The sequence below is a fragment of the Myodes glareolus genome, chromosome 2 (genome assembly GCF_982192425.1).
Source record: "Myodes glareolus chromosome 2, mMyoGla1.1, whole genome shotgun sequence".
In the NCBI taxonomy this organism is placed as follows: Eukaryota; Metazoa; Chordata; class Mammalia; order Rodentia; family Cricetidae; genus Myodes; species Myodes glareolus.
This window is the reverse complement of record NC_142027.1, coordinates 24381827-24409791: the sequence shown is the minus strand read 5'-3', so window position 1 is coordinate 24409791 and position 27965 is coordinate 24381827. Positions and strand designations below refer to the sequence as shown.

Sequence of the window (27965 nt, the reverse complement as noted above, 5' to 3'; positions counted from 1 at the left end):
CAGGTACCACAGGGATGGTGAGGAGTAACTCTCACAAGAGATGGTGAAAACTGTCAGAAGAAAATTTGTTTTGCTTTTGTTAAAAACTATTTCTAAGTAGTCAATTATTCAGGCAACCGCCTGAGGATGAACACTGCCTTCCTGAAATTTGCAAAAGGAGGAGGTATTAATTTAGTAGTCAAAATATAAAAAAATGGAAATCTGCCTTTTATTGTTAAGGATCTATTAAACTCCCCTCAATTGTAATCAATTTTTACTAAATAGTACAAGGTTCAAAGAAATACATATTGAAAAGGTCTGGGGTGGGGCAGACAATGGGAATCTCAAAACTTGTTCCAAGAGTTAAAAAGAATTTTTGTTTAGCAAAATTGAAAAATGTAAGCATTCCTTTTCCTAACTTTTGGACTGAGGAGATGTGACTCAGCACAAGGCTTCTGTGTTTCTCTTAATTTGATTATCTTTCAGATAGTTAACAATTTGGACTTTAAAAACACGCTATGTAGGCTGACTTCTGAGATGCGAAATGAAGTACCCTAATAAAGAGAGCAAGCAAACTGCATCAATCCACTGTTGATGGAGTTTTGCATTCTAACGTATGCCTCAGATTTATGGTTATAAAATAGTTCCATTCATTGGCTACTCACAGCTGTTATCTGACACATACAGAAGCAGTAAACAACCAACTTCTAGCTCAATAGCTTCCTCAGGACATCTAATGTTAAGCAAAAATTAGTATGCATATTGAAACATCACCAGTAACCAATACTCTCAAAATGAAGAAGTTTCAGTTATACCATGCTTTTCTCAAATCATGCTCTTATTTATACAGATCTCAAGTTCATACTGATTAATTTTAAAAAGATCCAAAGTGATATGGCAGGTACGCGTTATTCTGATTCTTTTTTTATGGAGAGCACGCTTCCCAGAAGCCCATAAACTTCTCCATTTGTACTGTGTGGGCGGGAAGCATTATTTCCCATATGGCTATTGTAAGGGCTTCTTAGATTGAAGAAGGAGCCGTCAGTTGCTGCTGCAGGAAGCAGCTCTTCTTTGACTGTAACCTGTGAGACACTCTCAGCAGAGGAAGGCCCCCTCCAGAGTTCTTTGTCCTGTGTTTCCCGAGTGGTAACAGAATTTCCTCCTTTCTGGAGCATGTAATAGAGGATGGGGTTGGTTTTGGTCAGTCTTGGGGAGTCTTTCTCGTATTCACTCTTATCCACATCTGTGATGACCCACTTAATGGGTCCCTTCTCGTTGGGCATGGGCATGGAACACCCATTCAAAAGCCCAGGTTCTGGTCTGGACCCCACACAGCCCAAGTGCTCTGAGAAAGGAGGGCTCAGCGGAGTTTTTACCACTCCCGGATATGAAAATGTCCTATTATCCACACAACTGCTGGGCTGAGGGGAACTATACATCAGTCCGTTTAAAGAAGAAATGCCGAATTCGGGTTTGCTACTGGGCACACTGTTTTTGTGTCCTTTCTTTTTATTGTCGCCGACCGAGTTACTCCTGTGCGGAGACAAATCGCGCACACAGTTCTCTGAGAGAAGCAGCTGTTTCAGAACATTGAAGCTTTTGCTCTCTCTGGCCCAACTCCTGTGTTCACTCTCACTGGCTGAACTATGACCAGCAGGGTACTTATACTCAAGATCATTTCGGCTAACTTTCAGCTCTTCCTGATTAAGCAAGGACCCATAGAGCACTTCCGGGGCGCTGTGATTACTGGCGGTCTCTACTGCACTATTTTTCATTTTTTTAAACGGATTGTCGAGCGGCTCCGTATAAAGCTTCCTTTTCTTGGGGACCATGCAGAAGTTCTTCGATTCCAGGGGTGTCGGCTCACTATTTCTGTGACTCCGCTCCTGATCTTCTGCTGCGTAACTCTCTTGATTCTGTCTCAGCAACCGACTTAACAGACCATTCTTGGAGAAAGAAAAATCCTGAGGCGAGGTGGGCTCCGATTTCAAGTCCTCGGATACTGGTAAGGCAGCTGTACTCCTCCGCATGGTGGGAGTGGCGCCGAAGAAGGCGGCGCTCTTAGCTTCGTGGTTTAAATGCACACCTGCGCTGTGAAGCTGGACGTCATCACAAGGCTCGGATTTGATTTTCACCATCAGTATTTGTTCACTTCCAGATCTCTCCGGATGCTCCTGAGTAGCCTCGTCACGCAAAGCAACTTTCTCTTTCCTTTCGTTCTTCCCTTTGCTGGAATTTCCCAGGAGCAGCTGGAGGACCGTGCGTCTTTCCAGCAGATTTTCTATCTCACAACCAGGAAGTGGCGGATCAGGTCCCACTGGCTGACTGCTGAAGGCTTTGTTTTCTTCAACTGCATTTGTTTTATTTGAGAGCAGAGGGCTATTTAACCTATCAATCACACCAAGAGGTTTGTCTGTGTTTCCACTTAGCAGCTGTTTGCTGGGTCTGAGATCTTCCGCGGGCATGGAAGACTGCATTCCACACTGGGCCAAATTTTGTAACAGTTTACTGGCACTGAACGTGGTCGAATTTTGTGCACTCTCACTTGGGGCTGGTTTCTCAGCGGGCGATTCTTTGCTTTGGGTGAGGTCCATCAAGTGGCCAGCCACAGCACTGGTTAGTTTTGAAGTGGGGGTACTGCAGGCATATGGCGGGGAATTCCACTTGATGACCAGCGAGGGCTGCGAAAGATTGATGGGAGACTCGGCTTTGGCGGCTGTGTGCAGTGGTGGAGTACTCACAGGGGTAGTCCTGTTTGTACTGGGGCTTTCAATGACAGAAGTCCTTGTGTAATTCTGCGGATTGAACTTAGTCACATCACAGTGGACTTCCTGAGGGCTGGCATTCCTTTCAACGTTTTCTTCACTTTTATGGCCAAGTAGCAGCTGAAGAAGAGTGACCTTCTGGTGTGAATTCAGCTTGGAATTTTTTGAGGTATCTTGATCTTCTTTGATATCCACCCCAGGGACCTTGGGATCCCAGGTGTTTAGCAAGGACTGAGTGAGGTTCTCAAGAGACACGGGTCTGTCGGCGTCTGGCTTTTCAATGCGGTGTTTGCAGGACAAGTCTATGGGAACGCAGTTGGAGTAGGAGCTTTCGTCTCCGCTGCTCTCATCTGTGAAGCTAGGGTTGTTATCAGAGTACTCGTCCATTGTCGTGGGTGTGCTGCTCTCCTCGAAACGACTGCCTCTCTCGCTCTGGCTGTGCCCGTTCATCGGCGTGGGTATGGTCTGGCTCTTGAGCAGGTGTAAGAGCAAACTGTTATTAGCGGCTTGCTTTATGTTGTTCTTTTCCAGCGGGGTTTTATAGCCCGTGCTTTTGGGGGAAGACGGAACAACACCCATTGGATTCTGAAATGATGTTGCGTTATTCTTGCTAGCCACCGGTCGGCTTGATGAGGAGGTTCTGGCCTGTCCATTGAGATGGCCAGACACCCCTTTGGGGAGCTGGAAACTGCTGATATCCTTCTGACCATTTTCTTGCAATCTGGCCATGGCAGCAAGCCTTTCGCTTGCTGCTTGGTGTGCATTCTGGGTTTTTAGAGCATGCTCCCGCGAGTACTGCTGCAGGTGAGCTTCGCTCGAAAGGAGCAGCGCTAACTGGCTGCAGGCAACACTAGGCTTGGGGGAGGTGGCAGGACTAGCCCTTTTTTCCACCATGCTGGCAACAGCCTGTAATCTCGCTGCACATGACAAAGGTTCACTCATGACCTTTGCCCCACTTTGTCCGACATGATGAGGTGACTCCGCAAAGCTGTCTCTGATGAGGTTTTTAGTCACATCAGGGGGGGTGGGACCTGACTTTTGCTCCTTGGTTTTACTTTTCTTCAGCAGCGTTTTTAAGTGACTTGAGGCCACCCCGTAGCACCTTAAATCCTTTTCCACTTTTAAGGAATCGTGGCTGAGGGCATATCCTTGCTCTTTGAGGCTCTGTCTAATTTGCTGTGACAGAGCAACAGTCTGGAGCCTGGAGCTGAATGACTGCAGCAAAGAGGCCAGTAGCGTGCTATCCTGCTTGCCTTTAGGCACATTCTCAACCATGCCAGCCAGCAAAGCTTCCTTCTTCACGTTTAAATTCACGATGGAATCAGACAGCCTCTTCCGCTTTGCCGCGTTCCAGTCCTCAGAAGACTGCAGCAGTCTGGCTTTTTTGAGATGCAGCATGCCGGATCCCTGGTATGTGTGTGTATTGAGCGTGGGACCATTGCTTTGACAGGAGGGGAAGGCACCGCCAGAAAGGTTAAAGTTCTGGTCTTCTTCGTTGTGGCCGGCAGACTTTTTGTCAAGGGCAGTACCTGATCCCCCGGCTGCCTGATGCATTAGTAATCCTTCTAGGTAAGTTAAAACAATAGAATCCTGATGCACATCAGAGCCAAGCTCTTCTCCATGAGTCATGTTCAATACAAGTGTTCACAGGGGCGTGGCTTCTATTCACTTTGAAGATGCTTTGTTTCACCTGGTAAGACCCAACTTCAGGAAGTCAATATCAGTCGGTCACCTTCACTAGCGATCAGGGAGGGATGTGCAGTTACATTCTGACCGGGATGTCGTCTGGCAGTGACAGGCAAGAGGCAGGCAGCCAGCAATGCAGACCCCAGCACTCATCAGCAGCTAGGCAAGGAGCAGCCGGAACTCCGCCCTTAACACAGAGGTATGTAGTGGCACGCAGGCAGCCCTTCTCAGGGACTATACTGTTGGTCTTTCTTCATCGTTTGTTGCTCACCAAATGTACATGTCAGTATCTAAAATTAAATAAATAAAAACAGTTAAGGAGGTACAGAACTGAATCATGCTTATTACCTACAAGGAATAAAATATAGCATGAGTTTATGCATAGAAATTACACACGGATACTAAGCACACATACACATGACAGCCACATCCATTTGATACGTGATTTGTAGTAGGCAAGGAGCCTTAACCATACGCAATTGCAACCGAAGGATGAGATAAGAGTTTGTGAGCAGCTATGCAATTATTCATAGGAGAGTTTGCAAACACGCCCCAATGTTGTACAGAACAGTCAGTTACCTGTCTCATTGCTTATTTCCTCCCTTACCAGAAGAACTAGGTGACAGCCTAATAACCATAATTTCCTAAATCAGAAAGCACACTGGATGTATAGCTTAACCTCAGGAACAACAACAGAAACGACAAATAAAAACTCCTTAAGTATGAGGCCCACTATGCTAATTGTAATTAGCACACATAACACACTAGATATGAAACTTTATATATTAATTCTAGAAAGAAAACTAGCCATAAACACACACATGCTCTTGCTCTCTGAAGTACGGATAAATGAGAACCTAGAAGGCTGAGGGCACAACTTGGAAACTGTGCACTGTCACCTCATCAGGACTGCACAGGAGAACAGCAGGCAAAGGCATCTCGAGTATTCGCTTTGCTCCTTTCAGGCTCAGGCTCTCCAATCCCAGTCTGCGTGACCATCTGCTTTAGGACCATGGACGGACACAAAAGCAGGGTCTGCAGTAGGGAACACTAGCACAGGGGAAGGTGAGCCCGTGCCCAATTTCTAGACTAGTCTCAAGATAAAGTCCTTCTCTCCCCACCTCTTCTATTTCCTTTTACATCCCAACAGATACAAAGACATTTAAAAAGTGATTCAGAAAGTATTTTAAGATTGTTTTAAATTTTTAAGAAGAAAATTTAATGAAAGAAAAAAAACTCTTTAAAAATAGTTTTCATTTTTTTGCCCAAAGTATCAAAGAAAGTTGATGTAGGAAGGGTTCCCATTGGATGAATTGGAATCTGAGTACAGAGACGCCTAACCCCTGGCCATGAACAACGATGACTTGTATATGCCACTCCTTGACTAATGCTCAGATAGCTTCATATCAGGTGGTTTTTCTCAAACTCAAGGGTAAAATGAGAGGACAATGCAGTCCTGAAGATGACATTAAATTCATCTTGCTATCCTGAAGCCAGAACCTCCCTGCCCACCATCTTTCAGACTTCCAAGATGTTGAGCAGCCTAAATGCACGAGAGACTCTTCATCAAGTGGGAAAAGACCGAAGGCAGGAGCACGCCAAGAAGAAGTTGTGAGGAAAGAGATGAGGTGAAGATGAGACCATTTAGTCGGCTGGTTACTGCAGTTACAGTTAATCTAAAAATGAAAAATATTTATCAATTATAAGAAAAGAATGGTTTCAGACTTTTATGCAGCATAATTGGATGTTAAAAGTTCTCAAAGTAATACATTCTGGACAGAAGGTGAAAAATATTAAATTATGACTTGTGTTTAATAAAAACTTTTAAAGATGAGTACAAAAGTAGGACCTTGCAGCTTTTTTGCATTCTGAAAGATGAGGCCGCATAAAGGGTTGCACAATGGCTCTGCAGATGGCTTTTAGTGGTGAAGACATTTCAGGATTGCCTCACTTTGCAAGGGAATCAATTATTTTCCTTTTGTCTTTTTAAGCCCAGTGAATTGCTGTGGTGGTTAATCTTGTCATCTTGGTGCGATTGGGAAATACCTAGATTAGTAAAGCCCATCCCTGGGTGTACCTGTGAGAACATTTCCAGAGAGGATTAACTACGTGAGGAGAGCCACCGTGATGTGGGCAACACTATCCCATAGTCAAGGAACCCAGGTTGGAAAAAAGTGGGAAAAAAGGGACTACCAAACACAGATTCTGCGCCTGTCGGCCATGATAGGAGGTGCCCTCCATCTGGAAGACAGAAACCTTTGCAAGTGTGAGTTACAGAAGCCTGAATCTTTCTAATCTTAAGTTGTTTCGCTCTGCTATTTCAACACAGAGTCATCAAAAAGTCCCATATCGCTCCTACAGCAGCAAAATGGCCAAAGCACAAAGAAGAAGAGGAGGAGGAGGAAGAGAAAAAGAAGAAAACTTATAAGAATGCATAAAAGGCTCCAATGGATATTTATATGTATATAAATGATATATATACATATATATACACAAATGAAAGCAAAATACAATATTGTGCTCCATTATAAACACATTCCTGGACTGGAGATGCAGTTCAATGTTAAATCCTTACTTTAAATGTACAATGCACAGTCCAAGGCATTGGGTTTGATCCTTAGCACCACATATAAACACGCATACATACAAACACAAAGATGTAACTTAAAAAAAGAATTTCATGTAATACAATCCTTATTATCAATTAATAAACTTTTAAAGAAGTATTGAAAACCAGAACTGAGTCTGAAGACTATGACAGTTCTCCAGGTACTGAAGAACTCACAGAATCTCACAGAAATTCAATTCAATTCATGTCAATTATTCAAAATTAAAACTGTAAAGTAAACCCTGCCTTCATTGATTTAAAATTGTTTGTAAATACCTTTTAGATCTTTTAGACGTTTCTTATGAAAAAAAATCATTGAGTTTTTTAAACATGTAGTAGAAAGAACAATATTTCAGAGAATTCTAAAAAAATAAAAACTATAAAAAATTTATGGAATCTTGATCATATGATTGGGCAGATATTTCAACACATATAGTGTTTTAATGAAAAACCTACTAATGTTTGAACTGTAAGAGTATATTTTCAAAAAGAATGTATTTTGGTATTTAACAAAGTACTTGAAAAGGATTGTTTAGCTCAAAGTGTGTGTTTGTATGTGTGTGTATGTTTTATAAGGAATATATCAATTTAAAAAAAGCCAGGTGGTGGTGCATGCCTTTAATCTCAGCACTTGGAGGCAGAGGCATATGGATCTCAGTGAGTTTGAGGTCAGCCTGGTCTATAAAGGGAGTTCCAGGACAGCAAGGACTGTTACACAGAGAAACCCTATCTTGAAAAACCAAATAAATAAATAAATAAAAATAATTAAAAAATGGTGTAAGTACTTTACATGTGAGGAGTTCACAAGTGGTCACAATATTGTTTCCTTGAAGTAACTAGATTATTTCCAAAGCAATGTTTTATGTTCTCCATTTATAAACTGCTTATTAAGGAAAGGAAACTTTGCTGAAATTTTATGTACTTCAAAAGAGTAAAACCAAATACTGAGGTCGTATTTAGCTATTGAAAGATGTAGCTAACTGAGTTCTTGTTTATGAGACTACTTTTGGTTGAAGATAGATAGCAAAGAACATTAGTCAGCTGCTTCAAGATTCAAATCTTTCTTTCAGTCAAATGCTTCATGAAACACACACTCAAGTGACTTGGCACCCATCATGCCACATAGCGTGCTGTTTAAAGTAAGTCTAAGGAATGACTTCCGATTTTATGCATGAAAATTCCCGCTTTCTTCATGGTCCAGTCATAATTATCTGAGTATTAAATTTCAAGGAATTTCTTCATTGAAGCTTTAAAGATTATTTTGATCCTTGGCTCCAATTCCTATAACATATAGAAGGGTTCAGGAATTACTTCCTTGTGCCGCTCAATAATAACTTCTGTGACAATAATCTACCGTGGGTTACACTTTCGGCCCTTGAGGGCTCTTTCTAGATAAGGGGAGAAAAAAAGAAAAAAGAATTACAGTATTTCATAAAGTATTAGTAGAAAAAGTAGTAAGAACATCCTAAAGTCCTAGTTATTGATCGAGAAAAGAAGTTTCAAGTTGAGAATGCAAGGGAAATGCCAAAAACAGGCAGCATTCTGTCCAGAGGGCAGAACGTGCGGCTCCGAGCCAGCAGCAAATAGAACCTACAGAAGAACAAGAACTCAACACGTAATTCAACAGAGCAGCAAAGGAGAAAACACCAGAGATGAGGATCCTAGACTTTACTAAGGCCGGGCAGGGCGGGGCACGGGTACAATGAGTCCCCTCTACAAACTGAACTGAGGATGTTGCTAGGAAACACCTTTCAAAAGAGTAGAAGCATTCCTTCGCAGCTCTTTCACAGCAGGGATGGTGACTGGGAGGTAAAAGCAAAAGCCCGAAATTCAGTTTTCAGTTATTTCTCATCAAAATGGGCGTACTTTGAGGGAAGCAGAACGCCAAGGTAACGTCCTTCACAGTGCTATCTTCGTCAAAAGATAGATGCTGGCTGGACAGTTTTAATAGGTACCACCCCAATAAACTTATTTAAATCAGTTTGCTTAAATGAGACCCTCACCCTCTGCAGTTAAAATTAAGAGTTCCTTACCTGACTCCTGTGAGGTTTGTAGAAATGAACCACAGAGGTAGGGAAGACAGAAAATTCCCACCGACACACAAATTGTTCTCTAAAGAAAATGGGGGGGGGGGCACGTTTATAGATTTTTTTGCTCAGGGCTACAGTTGCTCCTAACTTCCAGGTCCATGGCTGGAGTTTGCCTGCTGCGGGTCTGCACAGGTTTGAAACGGTCACTTGACTCCCCATTTAAAGAGCTTCAGGAGACACGGCTGCTGGACTAGACCCAAGCGTTCAGCCCAGACCGGGCTTAGGACCCCACAGCCCTCCACCATCCCAGGCAATCTGTCAAACGGGAGTTGACACAGTAACGCGCACTTTAACCAGTCGGGTGTTTGTCATAGAGTTGTACAGAAGACGAAACATCGTCGATGGCTCTCTTACTGAATCCTGGAAGAAGGAAATGGCTTTGAAGTCCTCTCAATCCCCTCCAAATTTCTTATTTCCACACATTTTATTTTCTGAAGTTCACAATATGATAAACCTGTGTTTATTTAAAAGCTAAATACGAATTTACATGCACATTGGAACTTTCCCTTATTTCATCACGGTTATGTAATAAACGAGCTGCAAGAAAATAGTCAGGATCTTTGAGGACCCAGGTAAATGCAAGGAAGATGACACAATCATCCAATGACAGAAATGAATGTGTCTAGGTCCATGTCATAAAATCCTGAGCTGTCTTCACAAGATTTGAAACAATAGAAAATAATCATTGACAAATTACTGTGGCAACACCAGTTTCTTTTCTTTTTTCTTTTTTTTAAAAATCCAAATCTATAATAACATAGAGGGGACTTTCTTTAACATTTCCTCAAAGTAACGAATTTCTTCTTTTGGTTTTTTAGTCTATTTCCCAGGCTCTATCAAAATAATGAGTAGCTCAAACAACGAGCCCCTTTTGCTCAGCACTGCCTGTTTCTGATATGTAAACGCAGAGGCATCTTTTGAGATTGATGCATAATCTCTCTTGAACTCAACTACAGCTTCTCCATCCTTAAAATAGATGATATACAGACAGCAGTCCAAGCTCAAGGTCACAGATCAGCCAGAAAGATCCCCAGGGGAGCGGATGTAACAGCTGGCCTTTGATCAGAGCTCCCACGGTTTGAGTACACCTCGCAGACACTGTGACTTTACTCACAGCATATAGTCTGTCTTACAAATATCCCTTACATCCTGAAGACAGGATCTATGTACTGTTTTCATACGAAGCATGATTCCGCTAAATACACTGCCGCAAAGCGAGAGTAGAATTCTGTGTGTCTGAGAATTGTGGCTGCTCACATGCACAGAAGCACGTGCATATCTATGCTTGTGTTGTTTTTTTTATTTTGCTGTAATTCTTCTTCGTCATGTGATGATTTTGAAAATAAGTTTACCTTGTATATATCACTAAACATATCCTGCTCACTTACAGGTCCCATCTATGTGGGATTGAATCCAATGCCATATATCCCAACATCTCAGACCATTATAATTTCAGTTGTTGACTAGTGCTTCTATAGGAACATCTTGTAATATTTCCATCACTATTTCCAGCACGTATTTGGGAAGAAATTTTAGTTATCAGTAACAACTGCTACAAAAGTGCTTTATAATAAAATTATTACAAAGGTACAATTACCTAACACAATCACGGCCATGCAAGGAACAGGGTGCAACGCAGACCTGTAGGCTAATTTCAACGCTGTGGTGAAGATTTAAGATTTCATGTAGCTGGCATGGTGGCATAATCCCCGACTCCTGGAGCTCGGGAAGAGAGGTGCACCTAGACCTCTGTGAGTCCACAGTCAGGCTGTCTACACAGCAAGTTCCAGGAAAGCCAGAATTACATAACAGAGACTATCTCAAATAAACAAATAAGTAAGTAAATAAGAAAGATTAATGTATAATGTACAAGTTATTATACATTAATTATTTTGATAAAAAACACAATCTATTTCTGTCAAGTAATGGAAGTTCCACTGAAGAGTTCTTTTGGAAAACAAGAAAAATTCCTCATAAAACACACCATCCAAGCTGTCTTAGCGGGAACACTTATCCGTGAATGATGTGTCCCTTTTTACATATTGCCTGGGTAAAAGTGCTGACTTGCTGTGAACCGACCATAATTTTCCAGAAATGGTAAACATAATGTACCACAGCTCTTGCCAGTGCTGGCCCAGAACCCAAGTCTCTTTAGAGTGAAAGCTTTAGCAGGCTAGAGAACAGGTTTCAGTAGACACAATCTACGACGGACAGACATAGTGATGGCACTGGTAAAGGGGGCGTTACAAACCTGAGCCCAAACATGAGCCACAGACCAAGAACACAACATGCACAGGCTCTTGGAGAAGTCCCACACCTTTAAATATTAGCAGGTCACCATGGCCTTCAACTGGTAAGTGGAAGCTCCTGGCACACCAGTGTCAGGCTACTTTAAGCACCCTCCTACGCATTTAAGAAACTGCCTTGTGTGGTTTTCTTTGACCTCTCTCTTGCCCGTGCGTCTCAGGGTCTGGGGTGACCTCAGCGGCCGCAGCCGGGAACTGCTAATCTGAAACAGCTTTGCTGCCGTTGGAACTGAAGTCTCTGCCATGGGGTGGCTTGCAGCTAGCCCGCGCCACGGCAGCTGCCACGAGGAAGCAGAGGCAGACTGGGGTCAGGCGTAGGAAGGGGGATTCAGGAGAATACTCTGACGAGCCGCTGGAGAGACAGGAAGAGCGGAGGTCTAAGTGGCCCGGGTTGGGCTTTTGTGACTTGACACACGGGGCCGAGAATATTCCTGGACGACTTTTTACTTAACAATGAAGACAATAAAAAATACTTAACTTTCACTATTTTTACACTTTAGTAAAATTAATTGTGCCACCGTTAAGGAGCCAAATACCCGAGCGTTATGGCAATCGCTCACCATTTGGCTAGGCCGGCAGGAGGACAGTGTGTGCGGTGCTAACAGGGCTCTTCACTCTTCAATTCGCTCGACTCTGAAATTGCCCCGATTCCTGCAGCAAGAGCTCGGAATATTTACATGTCGCTTCGAGTTTTTGTCTTAACTAGAGCATTTATATAAATGGCTAATTTGTTTTATGTACACAAGTGGTGTAGGCGTTCCATCTATATTTGTCTGTTGCTTTCATTGGTTTAATAAAGAGACTGCCTTGGCCGTTTGATAGGGCAGCCCTTAGGTGGGCGGAGTACACAGAACAGAATGCTTGGAAGAAGCAAAGTGTGGCAGACGCCATGCTTCTCCTGCCCAAGATGGATGCTGGTTAGACTCATCCCGGTAAGCCACAGTCAACTGGTGGTACACATTAATAGAAATGGGTTAATCAAGGTGTGAGAGTTAGCCAGTGAGAGGCTAGAGCTAATGGGTCTGGCAGTGTTTTGATTAATACAATTTCCATGTGATTATTTTGGGGGTAAGCTAGCCGGGCGGCGGGACATGGCCCACTCCTCCTCCGTACAACACACAAGGACATAATAATAAGCGAGCAGGGACAAGTGCTGGGATATGGGAGAGAGAATCATGCTCCATGATTTTTTTCCCATGTGTCCATGTAATCCCTACTATCGCCTTCTTCTCAGACATTGTCATGGTTAAAAAGAGAGGCGCAGACAGGCACCTTCCCTACCTTGCTGACCAGAGGTAGCTTTATCTCTGTGACTCCACAGCACCAGAGGAATTCTCAATCAGCTCATTTGCGGTTTTTCTTTGTGCACGCCTGGTTCCTCAATACAGGGTAAATTCCTCATAGGCAAGAACTAGATGTTTTCATCCTTGTGTGTCCAGGACTGGGGAGACATGGTTTTAGAATGTGCAAAAAGTCATCTTTGGGAGTCTTAGTTTTGCTAACTATGGTGTGGGCCATCATAACTGAGAGAGACCTCAGTGTTTAAAACGATATGGTGTTATTGCTAACATTTGCCTTCAAATTCAAGACTTGTTTCTTCTGAATATAAACTAACAAAAATACAAAAGTAAGGCTGGGGTTAGGAATTTAGCTCAGTGGTGGAGTGCCTGGGGAACAAATACAGGGCCTTGGGCTCAGTCCATAGTAACACAAACAAACAACAATAAAAATCCCCAGAAGTAATGAAAGCTGCTTGCTTTAATCTGACATGAGTGACTACTTGCTATTCTGGCAGAGAAGAAGAAGAAATATGCATTTTTAAAACAATCATTTTTTGATGTTGTGTCAGCCATATTAGGAAGACCCATACAAAGATCACGTCAAGAGGAAGCCTATGTTTCAAAATACTGGTACCCTGTGTTTTCTATCATTTCCCCCTTTCCAACAGTTGCCCATACAGAAAGATGAAAACACTCATTTGTAATTGAAATAGTATTTGTGAAATTTTTTGGATGGCGATATATCAAGGAAGGAAGTTTCACACTGAAAGAGACTTGTTGTCTAAAGCTGATGATATCACATATATTATAAAAATAACTATGATGGGGCAAAGTAAGGGAACTTTTCTAACATAAAAGCCTTGTGATTTTACTGTATCAAATATAACCAAGAAAGTACTCTTTATGCCCATTTTAAATATTAAACACTGAAGTTAACACTCATTCATTAAAGAACCTAGATTCCATTTATACCCATATAGTTGAACAGTATCAAATATTGGCTTTCACTTAGTTTGACTAAATAAAAATAGTATCTTAACCTAAAGTGATTCCACAGAATGTGTAAAAGTGGGGCTGGAGAGATGGCTTGTGCGCTGGAGCACGTGCTGTGCAAGTGTGAGGACCTGAGTTCAAATCCCAGAACCCACTTAAAAGTTGACACGTGGCAGATGTGTCTGTAATCCGATCACCCCTGCCGGAGAGATAGACGGTAGACTATGACTCCTTGGGAATCTGTGGGCCAGGTAATCGTGCACTCACAACGGATAAACAGCAGAGACCTGTCTAACGTAAGATGGAGGGTGAGGAGCCACACTGAGATTTTTCTCTCCCCTCCATATGCATATCCTGGCATGTATACACCAGCATTCATAACATGTACATGGGCACACATGTGCGCACACATGCACTGGACATACGCGCAAGTACACACACACACACACAAGCATACATGAATAGGTACTAACAAGAAAGCCACCCTTTAAGACCTAAATCAGAAAAGCAATTCAACAAAAACCGACACAGCCCAAGCTGGGCTTCCTTGAATACTGACAGGGATGACGAGCATACCTCTGTGGGCCTGGAAAACACTCATCTGTGGGAAAACCACTTCTGGGACCTGCATTAAAAAAATCAAAGGTCCGGGTTCACTCCCGTTAGCAGAGTCCGCAATGGCATTAAATAAAATTAACTCTCTGATTTCTAAAAATCCACCAAAAGAACTAATTATTCTGTGACAGAAAGTACAGACTATTCATTCTTAATATTAGTGCTAAGTCTTACTTAACCAGGGGTTCAAGGCTGGGAGGCTTGTGTTCAATTTCTGGGTCTTTGATTTATCAACTGTTTACCCTTGGGCAAGTTAGTCATTCCTTAATGTGTTGTTGTTTATAAATGCACAGAACCATCTTGGGGAGTAAATGTGGCCACACACAGTCTGGACATAGCAGAGACATTCCGAAGGGACACTTGTTCAGAGAATTTGCTCAATGTTGGCACAGGTGAAAAGATAAATTCTTCCTTGTACTGGTCTATAATCGGTCCCTCGTTTTATGTATTAATTTAGTCTTTTTCTCATTCGCTTTCTTGTGTGTGTTCACATCTGTGTTGGTGCACATGCATGTGTGTCCACGGAGGTCAGAGGTCAACCTTGGGTGTTTTTTTTTCTCAGGAGCCATCCATATTTTTCTTTTCTTAGACAGGGTCTTTTAGGGCTGGGAGCTCACAATTGCTGGTTGGCCAGTGAGTCCCAGAGATCCTCCTGCCTCGTCCGCCTTGGTACGCTGGACTGCCTCTGGGTGCTGAGATAAGCCAGCACACACTTTATTGACATAGCTTTGGGCTTTTTTCAGTCGGATCATCAGTCCTTTGGGAGTCACCGAACAAAGGCAATAATTTCAAACTGTGTCACGCCACTGACTGACTAGCTTTCTCCACCCAGAGGTCTAGGTGAGACAGTAAAAGTCTCCTGTTGGGAGAAGTCTGTGAAAGGACACTAGAGAGATGACAAATCCTCAGGTCTCTGGGGGCTATAAAGTCACGATTTTTCATAAACTCTTGACTGGTCAAAATAGCGACTTAGAAACTCCTGGGAACACCGTGTCATGAACTATTGACTCCTACTAAGTGTGTTATGCCTTTCAAAGCTCTGCATTCCATGGGCATGCTGCAGCTCCATTCCCTCCTCTGAGGAAATACAGGGTGTGTGTGTGTGTGTGTGTGTGTGTGTGTGTATATACAATTCTCCTGGATTTCCCTCAGGAGACCTTCATTAACATTTTATCAGGCAAGGGCACTAAAGTTTGGAACAACTAAGAGTCTGGTTGCCGGCTTCAGTCAGTGGCTAAGCCAAAACCAAATGAAGGTCCCTGGAATTCCAGCCTTTGGATGTCCAAGCTCCACCAAAAGCTTTCACGGCACTTGGAAATTGTAAGATAACATTTCCTATCTGAAAATATTTTTTCTGCTATTCTAATGTTTGTTTTTTATTCTAGAAGGACTACAAAGTACAACGCTGAGGAGGGCTGTCTCTAGAGTCTTGACTCTGCACCTAAGTAGGCCAGCAATTCTGGTCAATCTACTGCTCTAGTTTGGGGCTTGGTTTAAGCTGTGAGAAAGGAATGATAGGATCTACTTCATACATTCATTTATATTCATAAATATATACTATAAATATTGACTATATTTACCTAGTAATTTCTGTTATCTATAGATGGATGACATCATCAAGCTAGGGAACTTACTCTCAGTTTTTGCTTGTTTGTTTATTTAGTTTTGAGGCAGTTTTACTAAGTAGCAGAGGCTGGCCTTGAATTCCCAAGCCTGCCTTAGCTTTCTGAGTGTTGAGATTACAGAGACAAACTACAACGCCTGGCTTTTTTTTTTTTAACTTGTTTCTTGACACCTGCTTCTTCCCCCCATCAAGGTCCTAGATGTTGGGTGAACTGTACCTGCCTTTGTCTTCCCATGCCTGATATTTTATAGGTAGTGAAAACTACCTGCTGAGTCTTTCAGTATATTCAATGCAGACCTGTGAGGCGGGCACATTTGTATACATGACACAAGGTAATTAACCCAGAAAATTCTGTAACTGTATAATCTTTTGCTATAGGTTTAAATCAAGGAGAAATTGTATGTATGAAAGATGCTTAGTAAGATTTCTTTCCTTAGACCTTTTTTCCCTTGGTTTTTTGAGACAGGGTTTCTTTGTAACTTGTCCTGGAACTAGCTCTTGTAGACCAGGCTGGCCTTGAACTCTCAAGTTCCGGGAATGAAAGACGTGAGCCACCACCACCGAGCTTAGCCCTTCTCCTTAAACCACTTGTAAACTTAACCAAAATGCACCAATCATTTGCTCTCCTGGGATGTAGAATGCCGAGAAAGAAAATGTCATTACTTGTGGCTTTGATGAAGTCACATTTCACAAGTGCACACAAAAGTGATATGCAGCAAGAGAAGAGTGGAGAAGTTAGAGTCACAAGTGAGAGGTGGAAGAGAAAGAAAACCAGCAGAAATGAAGCCTGGCCATGGGGTTTCACGGAGCAGCAGAGGTCTCTTGCCGTGTTCCTGAAGAGCCGGTGCATGTCTGTTATAAACTCCCCTGCACTAGACTTGGTTGAGGTGGTGTCTGCCCCATGCAACCATACCTTTGCTGAGATACTGTATTCATAATGTGAAACACAGACCACACATCAAATCTACGACCCTAGAGAATTCTGCCAATAGAAGTGCTATTATTCTCATTTTTCCTATAGCAACTTCCCCTCCTGAATGGTTAAAGAGCAATGCACATCTCTACTTTTCAAATAAGGGAAGTTAATGGCACAAAGAAGGAAATAAGATGTCCAAGGTCACTCTTAAGTTGGTAGGGGCAGAGCTGATGATAAGAGCATTTCAGCTATCTTATTCCCGGGGGTCTGCACTAACCAAGAATCCAGCTGCTTCCCCTGATGGAATGAAAGGATGCCAATTACTCAAACTGTGTAGGAAACACTGACCAAAACAGGGGTTAATTGGACATTGGTTGTTTTAATTCCATAATCAGCTCTTTGCCTGCGCTACCCTGGGAGGGAATAACATATCTTTTGCAGGAATGGGAAGGAGGCCAGCACAGGCCATCTGGCTCCACATGTCCTTTCCTGAAGTTAGCCCTGCAGCTGTGTGAAACTCAACGATGGTGAAGAACTTCTGACTTTAAATAGTTTTACTATTTCCCTTCTATCCCAATAAATGTACCTCAAAAATTTATATTAACTGTACTGTAACACTCGCCCCTGCCCCGTCCAAAAAAAAAAAAAAAATCCGTGGAAAAAAATGATTACACATCACAGTCAAATTAACCAGACCAAAGTAGCTACACGATGGATTTTGTACTTCCATTAGTGAAGATGTCTGCATGCGCCTGTCCACCACCAAAACTAACAACCAACATGGCAGAGTGAGACTAGACAATTATCTTTATGTCCTCTTTATAAGTCACCATTACCTGCATCTAGTAATTTTTCTCCTGTGAAATTTAAAAGTAGATAATTCTTTATTTTCATATGAGTTAGGCAATTTTAGTGACTTGAAGTTAGTGCATACACATGGATAGAAATATCATATTATAGGCAAGCATGCATGCATGTGGTGTATGTATGTGTGAATAGGGTGGTGTTGGGGGACTTGGACTTGAAATTTTTTATATAAAATTCTCACTCACAAAGAGAATGATTAAGACTCCTGCCAGTAAATACTCAGATTTGGGCAAGCGTTTTCACGTGGAACCTAAGTATGTGGCTCCTCCCATCAACGCAAGGAAAGGGAGATGTCAGAGAACATAAGCATCCTACTTCCTTGCCCATTTTCCTTCGCTCACCTTCTAAGTCTACTACACGACAAGAATCTGGACAACTGAGTTTAAGAGAGCTGCCCAATACTGGAGACCAGAAGGACACCCATCCGGTGAGATTCAGTAATGCTTCTCAGCGGCACCAGCGTCAGTTCCACTCCAGAATGAGGTAGGCATACATTTCTTCCTCCCCTTTATTCCTGCCTCCCTCCATTCCTGCTCTTACGTGGTTGACTCATTGGTTTTCCACCATACTAATTCTCAGGGCTTAAACTCCTGGCATTTAGAACTCGAAAGACTTTGAACTTGAAGTGAAAAGTGGTTGAAGAACTACATTACAGAATTAACACGTTCATCTCGGTTTCCCAACAAAAAAGCACCTAAAAATAAATAAATAACCCTGGGAAATGCTATACTGGGATGGGTTACTCGCCCTTAATGGTTGAGCCATCCCTTGAGACCATGGGTTTCTCTTAAGCAATGCAATTATTAATGCTTAACTGTGATTGGGAGTGCGATTTTTGAAGCCTTGGTGTTATGCATATGGTATGTTAAGAGTCCCTGTCAGGAAGCAAAAGTAAGAACAGAGTGGCAGAGATGGGGTCTTAAAGGAGACCACGGAATTCAAGCCGTATGGGTAGGCAGATGTATAAAATCCCAAGCTACACTTGAGAAGATGGTGGGTGAATGTGAAGCTGACACTGGCTAGCAAGGCCAGATGTTAAGATGTTGAGATAGACGGTAAGATAGATCATGATTTAACCGACTTACACCATCACTGGACAAATATGGCCCCATTTTGAATGGAAAGTAGACATGACATCTAACAGCAAGCAGCCCTCCCACTATATCAAAGCTCATCAGTGAAGGGGAGTAAGGAGAAGGGCTACTCTCGGCCAGGGAAGGCTGCCTGTACCTGGGCACTAGAAGCAGCTCGTTTCTTCTGCTTCTGTAAACCACGGGGCCTTTACACATCTCCAGCTCTTCCTAAACTTTGAAAGTTCCTAATCGTAGATTACAGACCCATGATAGAACAATGTGGAAAAACAGAGGCAGAAGTTCTACGGCTAGAGCTCTCTGGCCACATTGCACTTAATCACTTCCTTCATGCACCTTGCTTTTTGCTAACAGTACTCGGCTGAGGGGGTGAGACAGAAACCTAGATCAGGCCACGTGGACAGATTTCTTTGAATTCTGTTGCTACCAAAGACACTGAAGAAAAACAAAGCACGTTATTTCGTCCGTGTCCTTTTCTCTACTTGTTTAAAAGCAGAGGGCTCCAGAAGTTCCTCTGGATGATTCCTCAGCAAGCTCCTGCCCAGGCTCTGGCTATTTTACCTCCTTATTGCAAAGGGTTAGCACAGCTGGATGTGATCCCTGGCCTTTGCTGCTGTGCTTTGCCCTTTAGCACAGATGTTCCTTCCAGGCGCAAGCATGCACTTCCTACTCCAGATGGTATAAAACGCCTATTCAATGTTCCTTCGCTTCTAAAAAGGAAACAGCACTTCCGGGTAACACCGCAGACCTTTTGCAGTTAAGCTTTATTGATAATTATGACTGGCATTAAAAGGGAAACATTTACATATGATTCCAAGTTTGCTTCTAATGAAAAGACTAATATAGGGGGTCTGGAGAGATGGCTCAGTGGCCAACAGCTTGTACTCCTCTTGCAGAGACCCTGAATTTGATTCCCAGCATTCATGGCAGGCAGTTCGCCACTGTTTCTAACTACAGGGGATCCCTAGCTAGAGGGGGCTCCATACTTGTGACTTCTGCAGCACGGGAACTCGTGTGCACACACCTCCACTCATACACACATACAAGCAATTAAAAGTTGTAAAATGAATGTTATTTTTGAAAGACATTAATACACTCTTGTATGGAAAGGGAGGAAAAAGAAAAAGACACAAGTGGTCATTCTCCTGCCCAGTTTCCCCACAACAGTCTTGGAGACCGTGTGTACAGGACAAAGGCTTACAAAGCACCCTACGGGTGAAGCTGAGAGAAGACTGAAAATACTGTTTGCTTACATTTAACAGGTTAAGAAACCTCATCCAGGCCTTTCCTTCGAGGACTCTTCTTTCCTTTTCTCCCTACCCTGAGCTATTTACTCAGAATAAGTCCTTACTGAATAAGTACTCAGAAGTCATCCTCATGAATACATTACAAAACCTAAAGAAACTCTTTTTGAAATAAAGAGACAAAGACATCACTTGAACAATCTACAAGTTCACTCTGTGTATGGTTTATATAAAAATGGATATTGAACTATAATATGATGAAAGCGGTTAGGTTTCTCCATTCATTTATAGGGAAGAATACCGAACTTGCATGACAACAAAAAAAACCCTGACATTGCCTCAAGATGTCTACCTGCAGAATGGGTTTGTGACAAAATAAAAAAGCTCATTCGTGGAGGAAGATGACCCACCAAAAACGTATGTACACTGTACAAAGTTTGTCACAAAGCAGAAGAACAAAAAACAAAAAACAAAACAATTCATTCTGATGGAAACAAAAACTTATGTTTCACTAAAACTGCCCCTAAATTTGGTAATTATTTTCTAGTGTGATTATTTGATAGCATGAACATTACAAAATAGAACTTCTTGGAGTTTGTATTCAGAATAAGTGTCAAGTTGAGTTCCGCACATCTGTATGACAAATTGTGAGATGAAAACACAGAAATCTATGATATTGGCAATATCATATATGGTATGATATGTGGATGAAGATTTATATATTGATATATATATATATTTATATATATAACTCTTGTTTACTTTGCATTGCCTTTTAACTGCATAACTGTAAAAGGTAAGCAGACAGATGGTACAACAGAAACTTAGCACTGTTAACTGAGAAGAAAAGACAACAACAGTTTAATTTCCTTAAAATTTACTGTTGAAGTCAGGGAGAAAGGCTCACACAGTATTAGCACTTGGAAAGCTGAGGCAGGAGGATTGCCATGAGCTCTAGGGCAGCCTTGCCCACACAGTGAGCTCCAGCCCAAGTCAGTAACATGAAACAAATAGATGTGTAAGCCTTGGAGAGCTGAGGTGGATACAGCCCCCAACAAATAAGGACACGCTTAGATCATAAGCGCGTGTTTATGAACTATTCTAAAACTGTAATGCTAATGTGAATCCAAGATTGCGGGAGTTTGGGAGAGATTTAACATTGCAAATCTTGACTGTATGACAGAAAGCTGGCTCTCAGGCTTGTGATCCGACCCAAGGCCGACACCCACACCTTCATCTGACGACTGTGGTGCTGACTGGCTTTGTGCTGTGCCTGCGCATGTGTGTTTTATCGCGCTATTCCTCACCAGACCCCTAAAGCACATCCTACAAACTGTAGCCAGAGCTCACTGTCACACATGCTATCCATTCCCATGGTAGGCGTCTGACTGCATCTGGGCTAAAGCTGAAGTTCCTCTCTATCCCACTACTGAGAATCCAAGGCCTGACAGCCACAGTAAGCCTGAAGAATGAGCTCACGTCATCCAGGCCCTCTCTCCAGGCAACGTCAGCAAAACTGTAAAGAAGATAGAATTTTAATTTTCCTAATAGAAACACTTTTAAACGCTGGAAGAAAGGTAAAATTAGCAAATATTGTTTTATTTAATCCATAACATGTAAAAACCAATACAAATCCTCAAGCTTTACTGGAATGTTTTAGCTGTATGCTGTGTGTCCTTCATCCTCACTGTCTTCCCCAATGGGAACAGCCATGCGTGGCTTTCTGACGTCACACAGATTCCCTTGCATCTTTGACCATGGATAGACAGTGCTTTTCTACCTCAGGCTTCAATGTGTGCAGTTCCTTCCCAGAGAGCTCCTCTTGGTTCCTCTCATGACTAGCTCCACAGCCTGCTTCTCCTCGCCAACTTAAATGTGACTTCCTGAAACAAGCCTTTCCACAACAAAGTCTCTACACCCAGTCCCTGGAAAAGTGCTCAGGAGACCCTGTTTCCACAACTAAATAGTCTCTACACCCATTCCCAGACAATGTGCCCAGGAGACCCTGCTGTGCTGGGCCTTCTTCACAGTCTAAATTTTCTTCCCTCGTTTTATTTTTTTTAAAAAAAGTCACCACAGTCTTCCACCACCGCCAGACTTTCCTGGCTATAAGGAAAGGCTATTTTTATTCCGTTCTTTATAGGGCATCCGAGGCACATTTTATCAAGCAAATGCATGTCTAGTCATGAAGTACACACAAACACACGCATAGAATTCCGAGAAACAATGGGTTCGGATTCCCTGCAGGGGGTGAAACGGAAGAGATCCCCACAACTATTCAAACTGCCCTGTAAACACTAAAGTGTTTTACACTATATAAGTGAAATGGTTATTTTTATGCCCCACAGAATTAATAATTTCTTCTTTTCCAATCAGAATACTGTATGATGAAAAAGAAAAACATTATTTAAACTCACAGCAAATCAGGTAGGCCTAACATTCCACGCTCTTGTCTGTTGGAGGAGCCACCCAACTGCTAATCAATTCGACAGTCACTCTTCGAAAGTCATATTGCCCCTGTTTTCTTTAAAATAATCATTTTAAAAACGACTCCAAATTCTTTAACTGCTCAGAAATTTCCACGATTAAAGGAAAAAATGAAGCAAGAAGCCTAGAGTCTGTTAACCGAGCATCACCTAAAGAAAGCAAAAGCAACGATTTGGGCAAAAAGTCCCTTTCCACTCCGACTGCTCGTTTCCAGAACATTACTGTATTTTTGACTGAGATACATAATTCCCTGACATATGGAAATCTGCTCACTAAAAATTATGTACCGACTTGATAAGTATCTTAATAAAAACAATACAAATACAAAAATAAGAACTATGTAACTGACAGAGACAAAATGCGTGCATTGGGGAAATTTGTATTATTATTGAAGCCACAGGCTTTATATTAGGTTAAGCGGAAGCAAAAGTTAATAGGTAAACATCAGTAAAAACCCAGCCTCAGTGAAAGGGGGAAACTGCACCATCAGAACAGCTCTTGGATGCATGACAGTACAGTGACCTGGCCAAACCCTCAGCAATGAGTGCAAAAAGTGCCATCAGCAAATCTCAGTGGAGGCAAGTCTGTCTAAAGGGGAAATGTGACTGCAAAGTCAACATCTCATACGTGATGCTCCATGACTCTTCTATGTCTCTCCAACTAATCCTCGTGGTAACATTAGGAGAGAGGCTGAAACAGCCCATGTTGCAGAGGAGATTAATTTGTTGGGACACTTTGCCCAGCTGTTGAACTAAAGGACCCCACCTGGAGATTTCTTTCCCATAACGGGATGGACTGGAAACAGTTAAACCACCAACTCTATGATGCGTAAGCTAAAAACCTTATCTGTGTTCACGTGACAGATCAAGTCCCTAAACCACGGGTCCAGCACACACTGGTTTCCTCATTGCCTCCACGCTTGGTTGATTTGGCTTCCTACAAGAATCTCTAACTCTTTGTTCATTTCTCCCCTGCAAATAATACCTCGCCATTGATATCAACCTAGGTGGATGGGACTTACATGCCCTTGGCGAAATCAAGTCTTGTCAGCTGCACGGACCTCCTTGGATTCTTATCTGGAGGGACAGACCGGTAGACATCCACTCCACCCCCAGAAGTCTGACCTCTCTAGGAGATTACAGCCAGCCCATTTCACGGCCTTGACAACAGCTCAGTATTTAATCTGCCTTGAAAGCCTCTGCTTCCATTCAGCAAGTGCTGCCCCTCTCAGCTCAGGATGACTGGAGTCCTAAGAAGACACCGCCCTAACAAAAATCAAGAGACTACACTGTATTTATGAATGGACTATTCAGAAATTTATTACAGATCACCATAAAATCTTCTTTAAAACTTTTGTTTTTCTTGGTGTTTCACAATATTGTCACCTATCCTTGGCATAAAGGTAATTCTGGTTTTATATCCTCAGGCAGCGATCCATAATAGTAAGTGATATATATGAACATAAAACACACACACACACACACACACACACACAAATGCAAACACGTGTATGTTCATGTATGGTGTCAATTTACTTCAGTTTATATTCTATTTAGTCATAAACTAGTTTAATTGTGGCTACAGGTGTAAAACTTGAGCAACACGAATATGTCAGTGAAATCAATAAACAGTGGCTATCCTATGACAGAACGGTAGCTTCAAGGAGCTAGAGGACATATGAGTCAGGCCCAGTCTGGATGCTGAGCAAAGCAGCAACCTACAGGAGTCTGGTGCTCTCAAGATTACGCTAACTCTGACGTTAACTCTGCCAGTTCCTGTGTTTATTATTTCTATAATAAGAAACAAGAAAATATAAAAAGCAAACTTCATTTTTGGTGCAGAACAATGGTCTATATTCTGTCAATTATGTTTTAAATAAATGCTGATTGGCCAGTAGCCAAGCAGGAAGTATAGGTGAAACAACCAAACAGGAAGTAGAGGTGGGCCAACGAGAACAGAAGAATTCTGGGAAGGAGGAAGCCCATTCCTCCCCAGTCCTGTCCCAATCACAGAAGAAGGAAGATGTGATTGCCCCGCTGAAAAAAGTACAGAGCCATGTGGCTAACATACATAAGAATAATGGGTTAATATAAGTTATAAGAGTTAATAAGAAGCCTGAGCTAATGGGCCAATTAGTTTGTCATTAATATAGACCTCTGTGTGATGTCTTTGGGGCTAAACAGCTGTGGGATCTGGTGGGAGGACAGAAACCAGGCAAGACAGAAACCCCGACAACACACTTTGGTATTTGTACTTTTCCTTGTTTCTGGTGTTCAAGGAGCACTGGTCCGGGCCCACATAAAAGTTAAATGCCAAATAAGAAAGAAGTTTGTTTATTAAGTAGTTTGTTTAGGAAGGTGTCACACACATGATGTCCTCATGAATAATTTTCACTTTACGGCTTCAATTAATTGCCATAACTTCCTTCCTAATTTAATTACGTAGGCCTTGTTGACTAAAGCTGGCATAGAGTTTCCCTGAACTGTTAAAATAACTAACTGATCTTAGTTAAGACACATAAGTTCACAAATGAAACTACAAGAAAGTCATAACTTTGTAGTAAAGGACTCCAGGGATATAATCGCAGAGGACCACCATGAGGCTCAGTCAGACATCTCAACAACTAAAGCCAAAGAAGTTAAAGACATGGTTCAGAAAAACTGAGTTTCTGTTTCTTCAATCCCTACAGTACTTTCAGAAGCAAAACCGACATGGAAAGCTCATTTCTCTAGGCTCAGTACAAACCAACGATGGAGACAGACAAGGGAAAGGAAGTGTGTGGCAGGAGGGGTCTCTATCTGCCGTGGTTCAAAAACAATTTACTGAACAGCTAGTATGTGCCAGGCAACATGGAAGCATCACGGACACTCTGAAGAACAAAACATAGCCCGTGGTCCTTGGTCTTTGATAAGAAACAAGAAAATATAAAAATCCAACTTGTCTTTGGTAATTGTAGTCTTCCCTCCCTATTTTCCTTGGTTATTTATTATGGTATTTCTGTACCTATATGCATAATTGTACATGTGTGTGCACATATGCACGCCTAATATTTGTTTCAAAAGTGTGAAAGACTAACAACTCATAAGGGGATGTTTTGGGAATTCTGTCTAATAACCCTTGGCTTTTAGAGCCAGCATCTTCCAGCCAATGTATGTTGCCAACTCTCTAGTATTTTCAAGTTATATGTTCTCAAAATTGGCATATAATAGAGCAGTTTCCATAAGGTGAGCCTTCCTCCCTGCCCCGCAACTTCCATCCTTTGTCTGCCGTCCTGTTCCTAAGGTGAGCCCACCAGGGCTCCAGTGAACAGTGCCAAACCCATGGTCACACAGTGGCCTCTAGCACAGCCTGGGTCACAAAACAGAAAGACAAAGAGAGTGGGAGTGGGACGGTGAGGGTGAACAGGAATGGAAGGAGATCGAGAGCACGGGCAGGAAGGGTAACAGGAAATACCTGTGTGCGGCTGGCAAAGAACAAAGTCAATATGAGGTTAAATAAACAAATACATACATACATACATACATACAAAGACTTAAAACTTTCTAAAACAAATCAAAATCTTAAAAGTACCTAAAAATTTTAAAGCTATCACCAGGAAAGACTTTAACAACCTTTTTTTACTATGGAAAATAAAACATTCTTGTTCTGACTTCTGTGCTTATGTCTTCTCTGTCTTTTCTGAGAGTTGGAAATCCACCAACTAGCTGCACTAAAACACAGCACTAAGACAATTAATAGCTATATTTGATTTAAAAATATCCTTACTAATGCTAATTTTGCTGTGTAATATAAAAGGATTTTATTTTAATATATCATATCCTCACCAGACATCAAGACCTGAAGTATCTAATTTTTATCACTGTTTTATGTCAGAATTTGCATATTTGTTTTTGAGGTTAGCAAATGTGTGAAATGCTGTTCTACCCCCCCCCCCCCTTCCCGCACTGTCCTTAAAACTACACGGGTTGGGGGCGGGGATTTAGATCACTGCCCATGGCCTGGACAGATCCATCTGTAGCTGGAAGTCTTTATGAGGCTTCAAAGTTAGTAAGTATACATAGGACACATGTGTTCCTTTACATGAAAGCACAACCTAATCTAAGCACGCAAAGCAGTAACTCGTTTCAGCAATGTAAGAGTAAATAACGAACCAACTTTAATTCATCGCTGTATTAGCAGATGGTTCTGCTCTGAGATCGAGTGCTTGCGCTGTATTCAGAAGCCTGAGACGTGGGCAGAGGAGGCAGAGGACAGCCACAGTTCACATGTGGCAAGAGACTGGGGACAAGAGGGATGGATCACTTCTCTTCCCTCACAAGACAGATGTGCACACTGCCAGATATGCAGTGACCATGCTTCATGAGCGCCTCGGAATAGCAAACACAACTCTACGGCAAAAATGTGAATCATACTTAAACATAGTACAATATCCATCAGTTCATATAGACAATCCCAAACTGCCCACTACAAGTCCCAATCTGAAAAGAATTCAGTGTTTTGGTTTGTTTGCATTTAAAGCGATCAGAAAGGAGATCACGTAATTTCTTTTCCTACCACAGATATCTAAGAATATAATGTTTATACAGAGGAACCATCGAAAGAATAAACTCAATATCACATTCCTTAATTCAGTTTAAGACAACATAGCAGCTGTTTCTCTTCTCTTTAAAATAAAATATCTTGCTGATCCTCTGCTCTCCACTGCACCTTTAAGAATATGATGTACTGAATATAATTTTCTAAACATACACAACAATTTCCATGACCCCTCCTACTTCATAGCTAAAATCCCAGAGTTAGCGTGAATCGCGTCTTTGCCTGACACATTTCGAGCAAGGAAACACATTAGTGCCTCAAGATTTTCCAGGGTTTCGTTATCAATCAGCTTACGTTCCTAGTGGCTGCCTTTTAGCAAAATTATCTTACTCGAATGAACTCATGGCTGAAGTGAACCAAGCTTTAGCCTACTCCTCCTATACACGCTCATTCATTTCTTTCTCTTTTTTTTCTTTCCTTAGACTTACAGCACGTGCCAGAGAAAGAGCGCATGTTAAATATCCCTGGAGTGTCACAATATGTCATACAATCAAACAGATCACAGCCCTACCTTTCTCTCACAGCAGTGGTGCCAAGCACAGGTACACCGGAGCAATCAATTTGTTCTGCAGACAGTAAGGCTTTCATAGAATACTAATGCAAAACCTCTTTTCTTTCTCCTTTGCCTTAGCTCCCCAATGCCCGGGTCCCGACCAACAAGGAGGAGGGCGGTATGTCTTCTGCTGAGAAAACCACAACTACTAATCAAGTGTACATGTACAAGGGCACAGGATTAAACCTTCACCAAGCCTGAGTCAGGGTTTGAGAACAGCTCAACACATGCACAGCGCAGGCAAAATCAACGCGCGCGCGCTCAC

General features: G+C 42.1%; 1 protein-coding gene across 5 annotated transcripts in view; it reads right to left on the bottom strand.

Moving 5' to 3' along the window:
* Positions 1-186: 186 nt before the first annotated feature.
* Nrip1 (nuclear receptor interacting protein 1) overlaps positions 187-27965 on the bottom strand; it is an 81583-nt gene continuing 53804 nt past the window's right edge. For 4 of the 5 annotated variants that reach the window (XM_085685702.2, XM_085685700.2, XM_048422373.3 and 1 more), the window contains one exon: positions 187-4720. In XM_085685702.2, the coding sequence (XP_085541828.2) occupies positions 888-4373 (3486 nt within the window). In that variant the 5' untranslated portion in view covers positions 4374-4720 and the 3' untranslated portion in view covers positions 187-887. Of the gene's footprint in view, positions 4721-14283; positions 14304-27965 lie in introns of those variants that run through there. The other variant, XM_085685703.2, reaches the window with a different exon arrangement.